Source organism: Brachyistius frenatus, unplaced genomic scaffold (genome assembly GCF_029030835.1).
Source record: "Brachyistius frenatus isolate BFR_SWC_R1_liver_20210118 unplaced genomic scaffold, ASM2903083v1 Contig_194, whole genome shotgun sequence".
Lineage (NCBI taxonomy): Eukaryota > Metazoa > Chordata > Actinopteri > Embiotocidae > Brachyistius > Brachyistius frenatus.
The window spans coordinates 347,899-368,187 of record NW_027210793.1 but is presented as its reverse complement, the minus strand read 5'-3'; the positions used below and the strand labels follow the sequence as shown (position 1 = coordinate 368,187).

Sequence of the window (20,289 nt, the reverse complement as noted above, 5' to 3'; positions counted from 1 at the left end):
AATTTATGAGAACACCTGCAGCAAAATAGAACATTTTTGATTGCAACAATCAGAAAAAAACTCTACTGATGAATTTATGAAGCTTTGCATGTGGATAACTTCCCTTTAAAAGACATAATTAGATGTCAGAGTCAGACTTGGAGACGGATGGACAGAGAGACGGATGGACAGACATACTGATAGATCTGTCTGTACAGTAAAGTATGTTGTTCTGACACTCAAGTCATGATGCATGTAAAATACTACATCTACTGAGCACACAACTGCTGTGAGAAAATCAATAGCCGCTCCTCTTTCCACGACTTGGCAGCTTGTATCTTTTGGCATAGCAACTGTCTCCAAGGAGGAAATAGTGGCCAATCAGGGCTACAGCCGGCTCTACATGGGGGCGGCCATCTTAGTGCTGCTGAGACTTCCTGAACAGCAGGAAGTGGGCAGATGGTGTTTGTTTCTCTGTGTGTGTGTGTGTGTGTGTGGGGGGGGGGGTATGTGGACGTGTGTGGATTTGTAAATTTGTGTGTGTGTGTGTGTGTGTGTGTGTGCTTCTTTGTGTTGCTAGGAAACTTGGACCTTTCTCAGTCCTCCACATTCGTCTACAAACAAGGACCTGCTTCATGAATTTAACTGAAATGATGTTAATGACGGCGAACCGGAGAAGAATCTGACCCCTGATTGAATTAATCATGACTTCATTAAAAATGTATTTAATCTTTAGATTTTGATGTTTTTTGTTGTAAAAAGAAGACATCGTGCTGTTGAGGAAATATGAAGTGAAATATGAATGAAAGTGTTCGCTGTGAGTTTAATGGCCTGACTGTTACGTCGTTGAGTGACTCGATCAGACACTGCAGGGAGCTGTGGTGTGGACTAGCTTGCTGTAGTGCCAGTGTGGTTTCATCACGTTAATATTCCTCATTACATATTCTCAGACTACCACTCTGCTTAATCGTATGCATATTACCTTTTTTTATTCATGAGTCTGCTCCAGAAAGACGTCCTCTTGTTTTCCCACCTGCTCCTCTTCTTCGTGCTGTCAGAGAAGTTTTAAAGCATCTTCCTCATAAGAAGAATGTATTTTAAAGCAGCTGCAATCAATATTTTATATAACCCATACCGTACTACATGCATGTGATCGTAGAAACACGCCCACAGAGAATTCGCAGCTGATACCAGACTCTTCTGGTTTTCCAGACTAAAACTTCTCCGCGTGGATTCAGTGTCGCGGCTCTCACAGTGTCTCTTAGCTGCGGCAGCAAACGTCTTCAGACAGAAGCAGCAACAACAGACCGTCAGAGACGAGCCGGTGAACAGAGCAGCTTTAAGCAGCTCCAGAAGCCAGAAGATTCTCTTTAGTGAATGTTGGGGGTCCATTCATCAGGTGGACACAAACAGGACAAAGGGATGATACAAGGGTGGATCGACAAGCTCAGAGACTGCTCCTGTCGCAAATGAATGACGCGCAGCACTGCGAGGTGCTCGGAGCAGGAAGAAGGTGTAACTGTAATGACTCGGTGTCACAGGTTTTAGCACTTGTTGAAAATCATCACCTGAGTTACGCATACTTTTGTGAGCTCAGCTGCTTCCTATAGCGCACATCAACATTTTTGACAAACAGGACAGAAAGAAGCAGCGGGGAGTCAAATCCGGTGAGTAGATGTGGTGAGCAGCGACATGGTGTTCAGAACCTTGTGGGTTTTCAATGTACGGTCAGCGGCGTGTTATCATGCTGGAGAACTCTGTTGCCACGGTTCCACAGTTCAGGTTGTTCTCAGCGAATGTTTTCCCTCAGAAGGTCCCAGTGGAACTCGGTGTTGACAGTCGGACCCTGGGGGACGAATTCACAGAGCACAAGCCCGCCAAAGTCAAAGAAAACCAACCTGCTGTCTCCTGACCTGACGCGCCTTCTTCGATCTTGGACAGTGAAGCTCCGCCCCTTTTGAAACACGAATGTCCCTCAAAACAACTCGCCCAGCGCATTTAGTCATGACACGCGCACACACACACACACACACACACACACACACACACACACACACACACACACACACACACACACACACACACACCCACACCCACACCCATAGCACAATCGGTTGGTGCGCACAACTCATGACAACTGTTGATTGACAGCTGGAACAACCAGAGACTGCAGTGTGTCACACCCACACAGACAAAATGACTGACAGTTTTCATTACCATGGCAACACCTGTCATTTCAGGGTCCAGTCAGTTGTTCTGAAAATAGCACATGCTAATCAAGTGTGGCTGCATGTGTGTGTGCATGCTTGCGTGCATGTGTACATAAGTGTGTGTGTGTGCGTGCTAGCGTACAACCGTACGTGTGTGTGCGTGTGTGTGTGTGCTTGCATGTTTGCGTGCGTGTGTTCATGTGTGACAGTCATTACAGATAATAAGTAGAGACTGTGCTATAATTTATGGAGTAATAAGAGTAAATGAAGAGATACAAAATAAAAGGCAGCAGTCCGTTTGAATGTCACGGTGATGGTGTTGATGATGATGATGATGATGATGATGATGATGATGATGATGGCAGTGGAAGCGATGATAATGGAAGTATCTGTGCTTCCATTCATATTTCAGTCCCATAAACAGGTCGGGGTCGTTATGTAAACAACATGTAACAGTTTGGAACCAATAACATTTCAATGATATTATATTAGGGCAGTAAATGTAAGTAATGAATAAGGTGGTGGTTGAAACACAATCAGCAGGCAGCACCAGCCAGTCCATTTATCAGACAACACTGTGATAAACAACATTAAAGACTGTTTCCATTCATAGTGACCTTTTTAAATCAAATGCATGATAAGGTCGACCGCTTCATTGGTCAGCCCGATAATTCGTTCAACTCAAACATCATGAACTAATAAATGGCTTGCCATAAAACTCTGTTAACGTTCAGAGGATGAATGAATTTGACAATCTGCTGTAGAAACACATTTAAACACATTTATTTAGACACTATTGTTCTGACGTTGGATTGAAGCAGTCGTGCGATTTTCCGGGTGAATGAAATATAAAAAGACGTGATTATCTAAATGTTTTCAGATCTGTAACAGATATTGGATGGATTGACATGAAATGTGCTTCACACTCGTGCTGCTGTCAGGATGAACTGAAATAACTTTAGTGACCCTCTGACCTTCAGCTCTGTCAGAGGTCAATATATTAATGACATCCCCCTCAACCTCAGCTCGACCTGTGTTTACTGCTAGTTGGCAAACATTAGCATGCTAATATGCTAAGCTAAGACGGTGAACAACCGACTACCTGCCGACATCAGCATGTAACATCCGTTCTCATCAGACGTTCAGTATATTTACAGAAGTGATCTGATCGAAACTGATTGCACTGCTGTGAATGGAAAACGTTCTGCTTTGTTCTTGTGAAGTCCAGAGAAGTCTAGACTGGAAGGAGGAAGGTGACAGGAAGCAGGAGGAAGGGGACAGGAAGAGGGAGGAAGGCGACAGGAAGTTGGAGTAAGGGGACAGGAAGTGGGAGGAGGGGGACAGGAAGTGGAGGGTCAGATGAAATAGGACGTGACTTTTAGGATCACTTGCTTACAGATGATACCTCTGTATTATTTGGAGTTGTCAGATTCAGAAAGAAACCCACAGTCAGGTGGATGCTGAGATGTACCGCTCTGCTCACACGTCGGCTCGGAGCCCAGTTCTCCTCCGACAGCCGTGACGGCTGCCCAGAACAACAGAAATAGAGATGTACATGAAATGTGTATATTTCTTGGCCGCTCTTCTCTCCTTTCTGTCCTGAGTGGAATACTGATGAGGGCCATGAACTCGACATGAATAATAAACACATCATCGTTACATCAGCAGCAGAAATGCGAGGAGAGCCTTAGATGGAGGATGTATGAACACAAACACACACAGGCTGCTAAAATTCAACCTTTTTCTGCTCATTTCAAGGTCTAAATTCAAATATTAAGGAAGTTCCTGCTTTTAGCTTCTTTTTTGTCAACAGCTTCTTCATCTTTTTCATCATAGGAACTTAAACCAACATTTATTTACAACTGGATTAATCTCTTCCATTGTTTTCCTTCGTTCAGATGTTTCTTTCCACCTGTATCGCAGTCACACAGTTATTACTGAAATCGTTATTACATTATTCCAGGGACATGCTTCAAAATGCTTCCAGAGTCTGTTAATCACGTCGGGCCTAAATGAGTTTCTAATGAACGCTCGTTCATTCAATTCATTATACTGTAAAACAAAGTTAAATATCACTACACGACTCGTGCTGGTTGAAAATGGGAAATGTAGGACAGTCCTCCAGCGGACATTTGAACCGTGACGGAACTGATGGGTCTGTGGCGCAGCCGGAGGTGATTGATGAGACAGGACAGATGAAAGTTGTTGCTCTGCTGCTCACATTTAGTTTATTTTTTTCTTCACTTTTCTGTTCTCTTTCCTCAGCATAGTTTTTCTTTTATAAGCCACTGACTGACAATCAAATATGTATACAGTGTGCATATATTATACACAATATGTATCTAAATCCTGACAGTGCTTGATAGCATTTTTTTTGTTTGACGTCAGTGAAAACAGCATGCAACGCATCATGATTCATGTTAGTTTTGGATGACATAAAGGAAAAACGGATTATCAATACATTATTTTCACTGAGGTGTTGGTATCCTGAAATGGTTGCATTTGTGCTGTTAAAAAATGTAAGGGAACACTATCTGTGGATTAATACGACACTGAAAGTCGTCCACCACAAATGTATTATTTCCTTCTGTTGAGCAGTTTTTGTGAAACTTACAGTGACTGTACGATCCTGTTTTTCTTGATTGTGTCTCGTTGCAAAGAGAACCATTGCTGCTGTACTTTGCAGTGCAATATTTATTTCATCTTGCTGCCAGAAATATACTAAAGATCGACATCATCAGAGTTAGAGAGAGGCTGCGGAATACGGTGTGCAGACGTACACGTGATTAATCACTTTTTAACATCAACTCAAAAAATGACACCTGTCTTTGCTCTCCCACCAGGTGAGCTGTCAGTCCACATTCCTTTGTGTCGTGAACGACTGTAGAATTACAGAAATCAATCCAAACCCCTCGGTTCAGTTCGCTGCCTGCTGAAGCTGCTGCTGTTTTAACATTTCAGGTTGAAAGATGATTTCAGTGTCACGTAGGCCATTCTCACAGGAGAGAGCACACACCGATGGACTGTAGGTCTCTTTAAGGAGCAGTGAAGATGATTTATGGGCCTTCGTCCTGAGGGGGTTACTGTCATCTTTATAATGTCTCCCAAGAAGTGGCTGAGTGTAAATGGGATGAAAATAAAAAAAAAAAACAGAACGAACACATCGTCCTCCAACACAGATATGGGAGCTCTTAATGTTCAATGTGAGAGTGAGAGTGAGTGAGTGAGTGAGTGAGTGAGTGAGTGAGTGAGTGAGTGAGCGTGCGTGCGTGCGTGTGTGCGTGTGAAAGAGTGAGTGATGGCCTCAGCTCTTAGTTGGTTAAAATTAAAGTTCTTTCTTTGGCCTTGCACTAATAGCCTCACTGTCACCATGGTAACAATGGTAAAGGTGGAGATAAATGGAGTGAAGGATGATGTCTGTGTTTCCCTGTTGCATCTAACAGGTCATGATCATTGGAATTTGGATCACATTTTTCTGTTTCAGTGTAAAAGTTGTTTTTATTGTTTTTATTAAACTTCAAATTTATTATTAGAATAATTGCTGATTCATTTTCAGTTATTTGAAGAGTTAATTAAACTCTGACCCAGCAGAACTTGGATACTTTTAAGGCACCAACCGACTATGATCAATAGTATATAGCATCAAAAGATGCTTTATCATGTTTTGCCAAATTCTGATCCCGACACTGTTTTCACACCAACTCGTCTTTGTTTTACAACACACAATGTTCGCTGTGTTCACAGGAGTAGATCTCATCAGTCAGTACAACAGCCTCTTCTCAGACGGTCTGCTCATCAAATCACTCAGTTTCAGTGTATGTAGCTTAAATCTCCTTATTTTTCTTTTTTCAAACGTAGTTTTTGGCCACGCACCTGTCTGAACTGCGCTGATGCAACAGAAAGCTTCTCTGTGTGCAGCTGGAAGGGCTAGTGTCTATACTGAGCATGCGAGGCGTTCATGGGACGTCTGTAAATTGTATCACCAAGCCACAGCTTCTATGTGAGGCGTTTAGGGAACATCAGTAAAATATGTCATTTAAAATAACTTGAATGTGAGGTGATTAATCTGTTGAACTCGGTTAAACTCTCCCCCTCTAAAATGCATGAAAACTGAAGATTTGCGTCATAATGAGTCATTTCTTCTTTCTAAAAATAGATTCAACAAAATTGTCATTGAGTAAAAGTACCATTATCAAAGTGAAGGTATCGGTACCGGTACCAGCCCTCCCCCCTGCACTACACAGCAAGTCCATACGGCTTGGTCAAATAAGGTGATGCCTTTGTTGCACCTGTAGCCACACCCACCAGTGATGTCACTGCCCTGACACACTGTGGAGTGAACACCGTGCTAATCAGATCTCCCATTGGTTTGAAGGCTTTAAAAGGCCTTGATTTGCGTTGCGACCAATGAACGTGGATCCACATGCCCTTCAACAGCTGAAACATGCATGTGTTTCTGAACACGCATGTTTTCAAAGCTTGTTCTTTCTCCACAGCTGCCTGTTAAATTCTGTGTGGGAATAAACGACTGTTCACAGTCCCTTTGAAACGAGAAGTCATGAATTTTAATACACTTTTTTTTTACTGATTCTGTCAGTCAGGTTTGTTATGAAGAGGTGTGTGTGTGTGTGTGTGTGTGTGTGTGTGTGTGTGTGTGTGTGTGTGTGTGTGTGTGTGTGTGTGTGTGTGTGTGTGTGTGTGTGTGTGTGTGTGGTCGGAGCCCCCCCGTGGAGAGTCAGGTAGACTGAGGCAGACTAAAACCGGTGATGATGCATTTTTTTTGTTTGTCATCAGAGGATTTTGAAGTTGTCGTTTGAAGTGCTGTAGAAATGTTTGAATCGCTGAAAGCTTCAGTGACGCTGGCAGCAGAGGCCACGGGAGGAACACACCTCTGCTGCAAAATGACTCTTTATATCCATTATTTATTCACTGTTTATAGCATTTTGTAGCATGCATATCACCAGCACACTTACAGTATAAATGCAGGTACAAATGCTAAAGATACCATTAATATCTGCTCGTATTTTAGAAGTTGCAGGTCATTTTGGATTAAAAAAAAAAGCCCAGATCCATCAATGATGACCCCTCGAAGTTCCATCTCCATGTTTTCTATTAATTAAATGTTGTGAAATAATATATTGACCTACAATGTCTGAAGCATCGATGTGAGCATTATCTGAGTTTCTGTTGTTTTTTTATGAACTCCTCCTCTGCAGCAGAGGGACTCGTCTTCTTCCTCTCCTCCTCATCAGAGACACTTTGACATAATGCAGATATAATACAACGCCCTGAACGTAACTCTAAAACGTACTCTTACTTTCACCCTCAAATAAAATCTGAACTTTTTGGGGTACAGCACTTTGTGGTCAAATCCTGCAAACACAGTGGTCTCCCAGTTACTTACAAATATAGAAAAACACAAAGCACGGGCACTGGCAAAATACAACAAACGACAACAAAAAAACACTATTTAAACGAGGCAACGACACAATACCGCTCATTAATCTGCTTGTTTTAACCATTGACTGTATAGAAAAGTGTTTGTTGCTTCCAGGTCTGTAAAATGAGGCTGATGCAGACGAGCTTTAAGCTGCAATACTACAGAGTGCCACTAGAGGTCGGCTCCAAAAAGCCTCTGGCTCCATAGACTCCCATTCAACTAGTCTCATAAAATTCTAATTCAATAAAAATCCTGCTCCGAACTAACAAGATGATGCTGGCCAAAATCCGAATTCGAGGCTTCATAATGTTCACAAACCAACGGGTGATGGCACTGTTGGGCACCGCTTGGTTTTAACATATGCAGAGATTCACCTTTACATCGTTCGTCTATTTTATTATATCTCACACATAACAACCACACACACACACACACACACACACACACACACACACACACACACACACACACACACACACACACACACACACACACACACACACACACACACACACACACACACACACACAGATATGCAAACAGAGGACAGGGTATGCTAATAACATGCTGAGGGTCGAGTCCTCATCATGCACATCAGTCAGAGGCTCTGTGATGATCTCTTATTAAGGCTGAGCTGAGCTCCATGTGATATGCAGAAAAGAACAGAGCAGAGAAGACTGGAATTATTTCTACTTGGTAGGTTAGGTTAGGTTAGGTAGTTACTTTAATAATCCCCGAGGGGAATTTTTTTCGCTACAGCAGCATACAGGAAGCAATAGATAATAATAGAATAATAGAAAAGCAATAAAATAGCAGTAAATAGCAGTACAAAATATAAAATATAAAATGCACAGTATATACAGTATATACAGTACAGTATATATATCTATATATATTATATACAAACAACCAAGAAACACAGTCAACAGTGTTATTGTACTGTGATGGATTTTGCCAGAGGTGAGTTATTGTACAGTCTTATTGCGGTCGGCAGGAATGATCTCCTGTATCAGGAATGATCTCCTGTATCAGGAATGATCTCCTGTATCTGGAATGATCTCCTGTATCTGGAATGATCTCCTGTATCAGGAATGATCTCCTGTATCTGGAATGATCTCCTGGATCAGGAATGATCTCCTGTATCAGGAATGATCTCCTGTATCTGGAATGATCTCCTGTATCTGGAATGATCTCCTGTATCAGGAATGATCTCCTGTATCTGGAATGATCTCCTGTATCAGGAATGATCTCCTGGATCAGGAATGATCTCCTGTATCAGGAATGATCTCCTGTATCTGGAATGATCTCCTGTATCTGGAATGATCTCCTGTATCAGGAATGATCTCCTGGATCAGGAATGATCTCCTGTATCAGGAATGATCTCCTGTATCTGGAATGATCTCCTGTATCTGGAATGATCTCCTGTATCAGGAATGATCTCCTGTATCAGGAATAATCTCCTGGATCAGGAATGATCTCCTGTATCTGTCCTTGTGACAGCGGAGCTGGAGGAATCTTTTGGAGAACGTCCTCCTCTGTCCCTGCAGCAGGTGGTGGAGAGGGTGGACAGGATTATCCAAGATGGACAATAGTTTGTTCAGCGTCCTCCTCTCCACCACCTTTTCCAGGCTGTCCAGTTTGTTGCCGATGATGGAGCCGGCCTTCTTAACCAGCTTGTTAAGTCTGTTGGTGTCACCGGCTCCAATGCTGCTCCCCCAGCAGACTGCTAGAAGTACAATGCACTGGCCACAACAGACTGCATAATGCAGCGAAAAGATAACCAGAAAAGATAACCAGAACGGAAACATAAATGCAGGCTAAAAGCTCGATGCAACACAGCATATCACAGGCATATCACATGTATGTGTACGTAATAAGAACAAAGGTGAGTGTGTGCAAGTGTTCATGTATGTGCTTGTAATGTTGTCTGACGAGAATGTCAGAAAACAAAGAGGAAATGTGTTCTAAAACAGGGTGCAACAAAGCCTCCGATTACAGTTATCATGTAAGGAAGAATTCAATTCATCCCATATTATCCCATATACGCATATATCGTCGCTATCTTGCTAGTTCGGAGCGGTTTGGAGCAGGAAGTGACCATATTTGGACGAGCTGGGGGAGGAGCGAGCGGTGGATCTGACTGATCTGATTGGAAACCTGACGATACTACGTCCCGCCTACTGAAAGCCGCCAAAAACACGTCTTTTTGAGGCTTATTTTCCAATTAATGACAAGATCATTTTCATGTTGACTGCCATAAAACTGTGTCTTTAGCTAACAACATCGAAATAACGGAAACATGTATTGACTTTGAATATAATGAGAGAAATTGAATGGGAGTCTATGGAGCCGGAGGCTTTTTGGAGCCGACCTCTAGTGGCACTCGCTGGTATTGCAGCTTAAAGCTCTTCTGCGTCAGCCTCATTTTTCAGTCCTGGAAGCTATTAACACTTTTAGAAACAATCTATGATCTAAACTAATGTTAGAAATGGGAAAAGTGTAATTGCTAAGTCACTTTACAAAACTCTGTTACTCTTGTGAAGCAGAATAATACTTTAAAAATAACATTGCAGTGCATTTCATTTCGTAGCACCTGACACTTTCTCTCATTCCAAGCTGTACTTATTTATTTTTTGTATATATAGTTTGTGTGTTGTATTTATTCATTGGTATTTTTTTTTAAAGCTTTTTTTATCTATCTTATTTTATTGTACACGTAATTGTAATTCTTTCGTATTGTGTATTCCTAAATGTGTTTCTATGCTTCTGTGACAACTTTCCCCACTGTGGGATTAATAAGGTCTTATCTATATATTTTATCTATCTAAAGTACAAGAAAATCATACTTAAGATGACCGGGATGACATCATCTGTGTTATCTTGAATTTAGCTTCAGACTTTAGTTTTCTAACATCATTGTTATGAATTTAGGAAAGTAGATGGACAGAGGTGGACATTAATCAGGCAAGAAGGGTCACATGAAAGACTTTACTTAGTTATAAAATCTGTCTTTGGTGAGTCCCTCATCCTTTTGAGAGGAGATTGTAAATTGTTGTAGTGTCCCTTTAATGCAGCACACACTCACCTCCCTGACACAACACACAGCCTCTTCCACACAATCTGACTACACACTGCAGTTCACAACAACAGTCGGAGGGTAACGGGTGGGAGCTTCACTGTGCTGTGACTATTAGCATGTCATAATATGTGAGTGTGTGCATGCATCTGCCTGTGTGTGTGTGTGTGTGTGTGTGTGTGTGAGCTGTTTTTGGACTTTGAGTGTTACCACACTGACCTTCATAGCTGCAGGACTCAAACACACGCAGTTACACGCAGGCTCGCCGTGGTCATGCATACACACACTTACACACCCACATGTGCAGACACACACACACCCCTGCATAAACAAAATAAACACAGAGCCTCTGACCTTCTCGCAGTCATGACTCACTTCCCTCGCTGCTCATTGTAAATTGTAATAACACATTTGGTGTGTGTGGAGTGTTTTAAATACGGAGGCTGTCCTTTTCCTGGCTGATTGTGGTCCGGCTGACCTTTGCAGAGGACGCTCTCTGCATGCGGAGAGGACGGCGTGTGCGGAGGCGCCGGGCTCTGGGACTGTGAGATCCTACACACAGCCTGTGTGCCATTTAGTAACATGCTTTTGATCCACAGAGCCTCCCAGCGCCACGAGTGTGTACATTTATAGCAGCAGAGGGCAAAACTGGAGCCCTCCTCCTGGCGCAGGCAAGACATGACTGCCTGCTCGCCAGCCTGTCAGTAAAGACATCTGCATAGAAAAGTATTGTCACCTCTGGCCCTCTATGCAGCACCACTCATAGCTGTTATTCTTCAAGTGAACAGTTCAGGGAAGATCCCAAAAGTATAAGTTATGTGAAGGTGAACTTTTTAATTAAGCAATATCACACAAGAAGGTGTGCTTTAACTCCAGTGTACTATTGCAACCATACAAGTTACCAACAAAAAAATATGTAATAAAAAAAATGTATATTTTGTTTATATTTTTTCTCAAAATATAAAACGTTTTGTCAGTGCGATCCCCGTTTCCATGGCAATACATGGGTTGTGACTAATAACTGGAAAACAACAGGTCAAGCCAGTAGACTCTTATGTAAAGTATGCAATGTTTACTACCCCAGGAAGTAGGCCGACCCTTAGCAACGACCCTAGCAACGGAGAGGACTTCTAGTCCATTTTATTGCTTTCTAGAGATGGTTTCTCAAACTGAATAAATACAACACATAAAACACTAAACTGCTCAGTTTCAGCCAGACTGAGCTAGGTGAGATATCTGATGAAAAAAAAAAAATCAATCCGTGGACACGTGTTTTTAAGATAGTGTCACCCACTGACTGACACAGCTGATATGATCCAAACCCTAACAGGCTAACAGTTCTCCAAACCATGGTCAAATCCAAAAGTCATAATTCATTGAAAAAAGATGGATGTAATCATTGTTAAAATTCACAACATATCTTTATCGTACAAAATATTCTGCTTCAATGATGGTGGAGTGATATTTTCTGGTGATTTGAGCACTTTCCAAATGTGCAGTTGACCAATCGGATCTCTGGGTCAGATACTTCTTGGATAATAAGTTGTTTTTTTGAATTTGTTCTGTGTTGTTTGTTCCAGAAATCCAATCAGCAAAACAGCTGAAACTCACACCTCTGCTGGAGTGACAGACGGCAGAGAAATGTGCTGCTTTTCTTTGGGCTGTGGGTCAGCAGGGTGCCGAGCAAAGTGAAGATTCAGTTTCAGCCACAAAACTGTTTTTAGTATATTGTGCCTGTATAAATAATACGTGTTTACACTGATGTTGAAGATCAGTGGATGCACTTCTCCCTCTCTATCTTTACGTAGCCACTTGTTTCAGTCAGACACAAGTGTTTCACCTTGTTTGTAAGAGGCTCCGGTGTTTGATGGAGCTTTCAAGAAACACGAGCAGCGACAAGGAATCTGAGAGAGAGCCGATATCACCTCAGTAAATGTGGAACATTACAGTAAACTACGTGAAGAGTTGAATGCATAACGTATACGGTGGTGTGATGGAGGAGTCGGGTTGTAATGGCAGCTCTCCACACCGGTGAAAGTCGGATCGGAGCAGGTGAAGCTGATCAGTCGATGTCAAGTTCGTGTGTGTTTCATCCCACATCATCATCATCCTCTCAACAGTTTGATGTGACTCTCCTGTCGGCCTCAGCAGCTGCGAACGAGCCAATATCACCATGGTTACACACTGAACAAAGATGGTGAATATTTTAAAGATCACACTTGCTCATGGGATGCTGAGTGAACGACATTTTCCACCCAGGAAGGGTCGACTGAAAGATGCCACTGAGTTGCATTATGGGAGATTTAGAATTCTGTGTTTTTGGAGGTGAACGCTGCAACATCCTCACATTAGCATGAACACTGTTAGCACTTACCTCAAAGCCCTTCTCTACCTGATTACAGAGCTGCCAGCGTGGCGTGTTGTTTCTATAATGATCTTCTTGTGTGATGGCGGCGATGCATTTTAAAAACTTATTTAAAGAGCATCTGAGGAGCAGCTGAAACGGTTTCTGTTGACCTTCAGGAGTTTAACTCCTGCTGCAGTGCTGAGGAAGTTTAATCAACTATACACCAGGTAGTCATAGAGTCACAGAGAATACAAGCACAGAAGAACATGTCAGAGGTTCGCTGCAGCTGCACACACAGAGTGACAGTCAGCACCATGGACAGCAGCCCTCCCCGCATCCAGCTGCTCTCTGCTGCTTCAGCACACCTCACTCTTCTGTAACCCATCACCCTAATAATAATACTAATAAACGGACTCTCAGGTCTGCCTGTAGGAATCAAGTGGCCTGTGAGGGTTTCTCGTTATTTCTCTGCTTACTGCATTTCACCCTGAAGGCTCTGAGACTTCCCTCACCGCAATAACAGCCCTCTCTAGTTATTTGTACGGCTGTGTGTGTGTGTTTGTGTGTGTGTGTGTGTGTGTGTGTGTGTGTGTGTGTGTGTGTGTGTGTGTGTGTGTGTGTGTGTGTGTGTGTGTGTGTGTGTGTGTGTGTGTGTGTACGTGTTCCAGCATCTGTAATGAGTGTCCACATTAAGCTGCAACAGTTTTGTCAGCGCAACAGCGAGATGACATGCAGAGCAAGCTGCGTCTCCATGTTATCATGCAAATGATGAACGGCAGAGTTAAGTGCCAGCATGCTTATTCACGACTGGATTACACTTGGAATTATGAACACACACACACACACACACACACACACACACACACACACACACACACACACACACACACACACACACACACACACACACACACACACACACACACACACACACACACACACACACACACACACACACACACACACACACACAGACAATCTTTCCCCCTGAGGACTGAGAACGTGTTCAGATATCAACTGTGGAGAATGATTCATCTGCTTGTGTTTGGAGTCATTTGGTCTCAGAGGTTTGAACTCATTTTCATAAATGAAGATCACATGCATGTTATGCGAGATGCCCACACATGCATTATGACTCACACACATACTTATGCATTGGTCTTTTTTCACAACACATTCACAGGAGACAATCCAAATCATACACTCAAAAGTAGGTACACACAATCAAAACACAAAAGAGAAATACAGACAACACACCGTAAAAAGGAGCACCAGATCATTGATGAGTACATGACTGCTCCCTCCTTAAAAAACTCTTCCTGTTTGAGTTTTTAACAGAGTGGTGTTGTTTCAAATCACACACTCCTGTTCTGCACTGACCGGAAATATCCTCATCATGTGAACACATCAAGCTACAAAATATCTGCAGCTTCAATTAATTTACCCAGAAATCAACATGTTTTTCTGTCCTTTGTTTAACACACTCAATAAACACACTGATTCTTCTGTCCAGCAGCAGCAGTGAAAAAGAAACACTTCTGTATTCAGGAACAGCTGCAGCTTCCTCAGACAACTTAATTTGAAAATCCTTTACTCTGTTGGCCCCGCCCCCTTCCTCTACAGAGCCAAGATGGTGACCGTTCAGGGTGAAAAGTGTCCAGAGTTTCACACTTCTCTTTTGGACCGTTTTGAGTGCTTCATCCTGGTACAGTGTGAATGCACTGATGGAACTCAGAATAGTGAGTGTTAGCACACAAGTACAACTTCTGGAACACAAGAACAACATCTGGAACACAGCACATGTGTCACTGCAGTCTGAATGAGAAGCAGAACCCCTCTGAACTGAACTGTATGTGCAGAGTGGAGCTGCCGTCTGCTCCCTCGGGTCATCACACCGCTTGATTCTGAACGACTGATAATCTGACGTCTGTTCAAACATCGGACCTGAAAAGATGATCAGCGAGAGGATTGATAAGTCTCACCGTGTTCGGTCTTGAAGTCGCGTTGCTGCGGCCTCTCGCTGAGACGCTGATCACACTCGCATCGCATGGAACCGTCGTCCTTTAGTTTGAATCACACTGTTTAGACGATGAAGCTAAACTCAAGTCTCACTTCATCTTCATCATGTGAGTCTGGATGTGAGCGGTGTTTGTGTTCCCGGTCGGCAGTCGGTGATGTGTGTCCACGTCACGCTGCACATACGAGCACGGTTCCATGTTCATGTCAGCGGAGGGGTGATGTTCCAGCTGCAGTCTGTTTTAAAGATGATGTTTCTTCTTCTGCTACCAGGACAGCTGCTCATTTGGTGTCTTAGTGCACTGGTTAGCTCATGGCTAATGTCCTTTTTGGTTTATTTTGGTCCCTTAAGGGCAAAAGATGGTGAATATCAGTCAAATATTTGTTGTCTTCATAGAAAAATATCTCCTCTGCTGCTGAATGCTCCTCTTTCTTCACCAGCTCACGAGTTGCTGCATCTGTCTGATGCTTCTGTTGGAAACCAGTCTGATCAGAGCATTTTGGGATTTTTTTTTTTTTCCTACATTTTTCTGGCAAATATAGATCAATAATTTGACCTTTTAGGGCCACAAATAGATATTTAAATGAAACTGAACTGGGAAATGTCTCGTCTATGTGGAACGGCTTTTAACTCAGACATCTGAAATATGAGCTGGAGCCTCAACTGCAAACTATTTGTTTGATCACTTCCCAGGGTCAAAGTTCAGGAGCCACCAGTTTAATCTTTAAAATCTGTTGTCACATTTAAATCTGTAACTACAATTTATAGTAGCTGTTATACTTGTTTAGGTACTGCACCATATTAAGGTACATATACTCAGTATTTACTGTCCACTACTGCTTGTAATATGAAGATATGAAATTAATATGAGTATAATATGAAACTGGGTCACAGACGTACTTCAGGTCTGACTGTTTTTCAGTCAGATGCAATCAAAGGAATTATTTTGGAGCCCTGCATCGTTCCCCCGACACAGAGAGGACATTCATCCTGTTGTCCCCATGATGTACTAACACTGAGAGACAATTTGTCACTCTGTGAGTATGTGTGTATGTGCTTGTGTATGTGTGTGTGTGTGTGTGTGTGTGTGTGTGTGTGTGTGTGTGTGTGTGTGTGTGTGTGTGTGTGTGTGTGTGTGTGTGTGTGTGTGTGTGTGTGTGTGTGTGTGTGTGTGTGTGTGTGTGTGTGTGTGTGTGTGTGTGTGTGTGTGTGTGTTATCGGCTCATCTCCTGTTGTCCATGTTTGAAGGTGACTCTGGAAAGACGCCATGCATCTCTCTTGTTCTCCCGTGAGTCTCTTTCTCATTCGCACCATCAGCTTCACCTTTTCCTCCTCCTCCTCCTCCTCCTCCTCCTCCTCTTGTTCTTGCTCTTGTTCTCCTCCCTCTGTTTTTGTCTTCCACTCATTGTTTTCTATTTCTGTCCCTCTCTGTCTTCTCTCTCTGACCTCTGAGCTGAGAAGGACGGCAATCACTATCAACTGCTCTAATTGTGTGACACCAAACAAAAGCTCTGATGAAAAGGAGAAAATATACTGCAGGGCTGTGTGTGTGTGTGTGTGTGTGTGTGTGTGTGTGTGTGTGTGTGTGTGTGTGTGTGTGTGTGTGTGTGTGTGTGTGTGTGTGTGTGTGTGTGTGTGTGTGTGTGTGTGTGTGTGTGTGTGTGTGTGTGTGTGCTTGTGTGTTCTTTATTTGAATAGATTTATTAGTTGTGTTTTGTTGATTTTCTTGAGGGGGAAACATTTACTGCGACTTCTTTTCTTGTCAGTTTGCAGACAAGAGACTATTGATGTTCAGAAATAAAGACAAATATATAAAAGGTTAAAGTGTGTTGTGGTTGCTAACTTCCAGTTTGGTTGTTTTTTTAAACCTTAAGTCAAAAGATAATTAACACATTTTCTCAAGACACCAAACTTATGAATTCTATTATCTAGTGGTAATAAATCACAATCATTAGATAACGAGCTGATGAAAGTTATTGACGAGGCATTGCATGAAGCATAACCATACGAAGTTTAACAGGACTTAATACAACAATAAAACAAAACACATTTTACCGTATTCCTATATTGTATTGTTATCTTCTAGAAAAGCACATTTAACGATACAAAAAAAAAAACTGCTCAAAAATGAAACTACATATTTATGTAGTTTCATTTTTATTTTGTTTTCAATATTTCCATAAACAGCTGCCTGTCAGTGCAGAGAAATGCTGCAAACTATTTTTGGATGAATCCATATTTGGTGCTGGAGGGAGTTTATGTGGCAGCAGCATGTTGTATGAGTCAAACAGTGCGTGTGTTCATGCTAATGAAGGTACACGTGAGCAGCAGTGGATCACTGACAACTACAGAAGTCTGTGGTTCGGAGGAAGAAGATACGTCAGGCTGTGATACACAGTGTTCCTCAGGAAGACACTTTCAGTGCTGGTTTGATCAAAGGAAAGATGATGATTGACCACAGTTGTAGAGTAAATTGTGCATGGGAAAACAAATCATCCAATACTGTGTCAACACTTATTAAAAGTGATGATTGATCAGTTTATGTCTGTGAAGTGGAGGACCTGCGGTCTGTGTGACGTCATCAAACCACCAGGTCATACTGTAAAATCTCACTGCTGTAACCAATGGCTGTTTATAAAAGTGTTCGTAGCTTCCGGGTCTGAAAAATGAGGCCGATGAGGAAGTGCCTTAAGCTGCAATACCACCTGGTGCCACTAGAGGATGGCTCCAAAAAGACTCTGGCTCCAAAGACTCCCATTCAACTAGTCTCATGAAATGTTAAGTCAATAAAGTTTCTCCACCAGTTATCTCGGTGTTGTAAGCTAAAGTTGTTCCTTTTCATTTGTTTTTTGGAGGTTCATCAAAGGTTACACAAACGCACACGCACGCACACGCACACACACGCACACACGCACGCACGCACGCACACACACACACACACACACACGCACACACGCACACACACACGCACACACACACACACACACACACGCACGCACGCACGCACGCACGCACACGCACATGCACGCACACACACACACACACACACACACACACACACACACACACACACACACACACACACACACACACACACACACACACACACACACACACCATCTCAACACAAGAGGCTTTAATCTTTTTCTTCCTGAAGTGCTTCAGATTCCAGTGGTCATCTCTCCTCTCCACACCAGCACCTCTCCATGGTTTGCTTTACGTTGCCATGGAGATGGACACCCGCCTTTTTGTTGGGTGTTAATGCGATCACCTCGGTTACAAAGGAAAGGATTTCTTACTGTGTGTGTGTGTGTGTGTGTGTGTGTGTTTCTTGTCTTGCTGATGTTGACATTTACATCACGTTGTGTTGTTGATGTCACCAAGCTGTTTAAAAAAATGTCATTATGTGTATGGAGACAGTCTGTAGGTGGAGACCATCTGTAGGTGGAGACAGTCTGTAGGTGGAGACCGTCTGCAGGTGGAGACCGTCTGCAGGTGGAGTTCTCCATTACACAGTAAACAGTTATGAGATGATGTAAAGTCACTTGTGGACATCTAAACCTCGCTCAGCTCACAGAGCTTCATGCAGAGCAGCTTTTCCACCTGCAGCTCCTTGCTGCCACGTCCAGGTGAAGCTGCTCGTCTCTCTGACCTCTCTTTCTTATCTTGTCCCTCAGAAACCTGTCCAAGAACCCCATGCTGACCACGCTGTCCTGGCAGATCTTCGACCAGCTGCAGCTCTTCGAACTGTAAGTCGTCCTCCTCTTCCTCTCACAGCACAGCCGCACTCTAACCGTCCTGGGTGGAGCTACGAGAACGTGGTCCGGTCTGTAGTGACCAGAGGCGGCTGCTTCACCCTCTGGCACAAACTCTGGTTCTTTTCAGGTTCTTTCACACAAAACTCTTCAACCAGACGATGCTTGAAAGGCGACGTGTGTTAATGTGCAGACCTGGCTGAGAGAGAAGTGCTGCAGGAGGTGGCATCTGGCTGTGTTCACCTGTATGTGGTTATGTTTGTCAGTGAGTTGTTAGTAGCATGAATCAGGGAGGAGCTGACGTCACCTGGAAGCATGCGGGATATTTATCATAGTCAGGATCGGATGTTTGGATCTGAGTCACTATGAAATGCGTTTAATACCTGATGTTGATTTAGTTTTGTTTTGCGGCTGCTACTTTTCCTTCGAGCTGTTTCGTTGCAGCTTATTGTCTCATCTTTGTTGATGAGTTTAGTTTATGAATGTGTTTCTTCTTCCAGGAAACAGATTCATTTTTCACATTAATGTCAGGCAGATGAATATTTTTCTTATTAACAGCAGTACAACAGATAAACTGATGTCTGAACAGGAGCTGTGACTGACTGGTGGAGGAACGTGTGTGTGTGTGTGTGTGTGTGTGTGTGTGTGTGTGTGTGTGTGTGTGTGTGTGTGTGTGTGTGTGTGTGTGTGTGTGTGTGTGTGTGTGTGTGTGTGAGAGACTCCACTGATGCTGCAGGTCACTGAACAAGACTAAAACAGAAGTTAGTTCATCTGGCAGGATGTCTGTCCTCATCATTGTTGTTTAGTTTGAATTTGTGGACTAAAACTGTGAATCATTTTATCCTTTTTATTCAGTTTTTATTGTGCTTTTGTCATTAAGAAATAGGTCAGCAGGTAGCGTCGGTATTCATGTTGTCAGCTGTGGTTGATGAAGTGAACCGTGTTAAAGACAGCAGGCAGAATCTGTTGAGACATGAAGGTGTTGTGGAGCTGCTGGTCCGGATCATCTAAAAGCATTTGATCACATCCAAGCAGTCAGTTTCAAGGCATCACCTGGAAATAATTACTGCAAACCTAAGAAAATAAACCCGTGACATTTTATATATATTTATATAGTTCCCCGTAAAACTCATCACACTGGATGAATCAGAATAGCTGACTGTGTGTGAGGACCGTTCGTGTATTCTGCTGCTTCTCTTCACCGGTACGTGCTGGTCCCTCTGCTTTTTTTAACAGTGAGTTTTCAGGAACGCAGTTTTAAATGAGACTGTGGATGATGTGACAGGAGCCCACAGCCTGTGAATCAACGTGTAGGTCTGATACGAGTGCTCCATCCTGTTCTGTCAGCGGGAGCCTGTGAGCGCGCTCCCTCGCTGCTCGAGCTGAGGTATTTAAAGCACGGCCGCTGGGATGCTAATTGTGTGATATTTCAAGCTGTGAGCTGGTTCGGGCTACCGGAGCTGTT

At 42.9% G+C, this 20,289-nt stretch overlaps 1 protein-coding gene across 1 annotated transcript in view; it reads left to right on the top strand.

Annotated features, from left to right (window-relative positions):
• Positions 1 to 20,289, top strand: part of ntrk3a (neurotrophic tyrosine kinase, receptor, type 3a) — a 159,633-nt gene that overhangs the window by 38,064 nt on the left and 101,280 nt on the right. Inside the window, exon 4 of the mRNA XM_069718611.1 lies at positions 18,747 to 18,818. Within this exon, the coding sequence (XP_069574712.1) occupies positions 18,747 to 18,818 (72 nt within the window). The remainder of the gene's footprint in view (positions 1 to 18,746; positions 18,819 to 20,289) is intronic.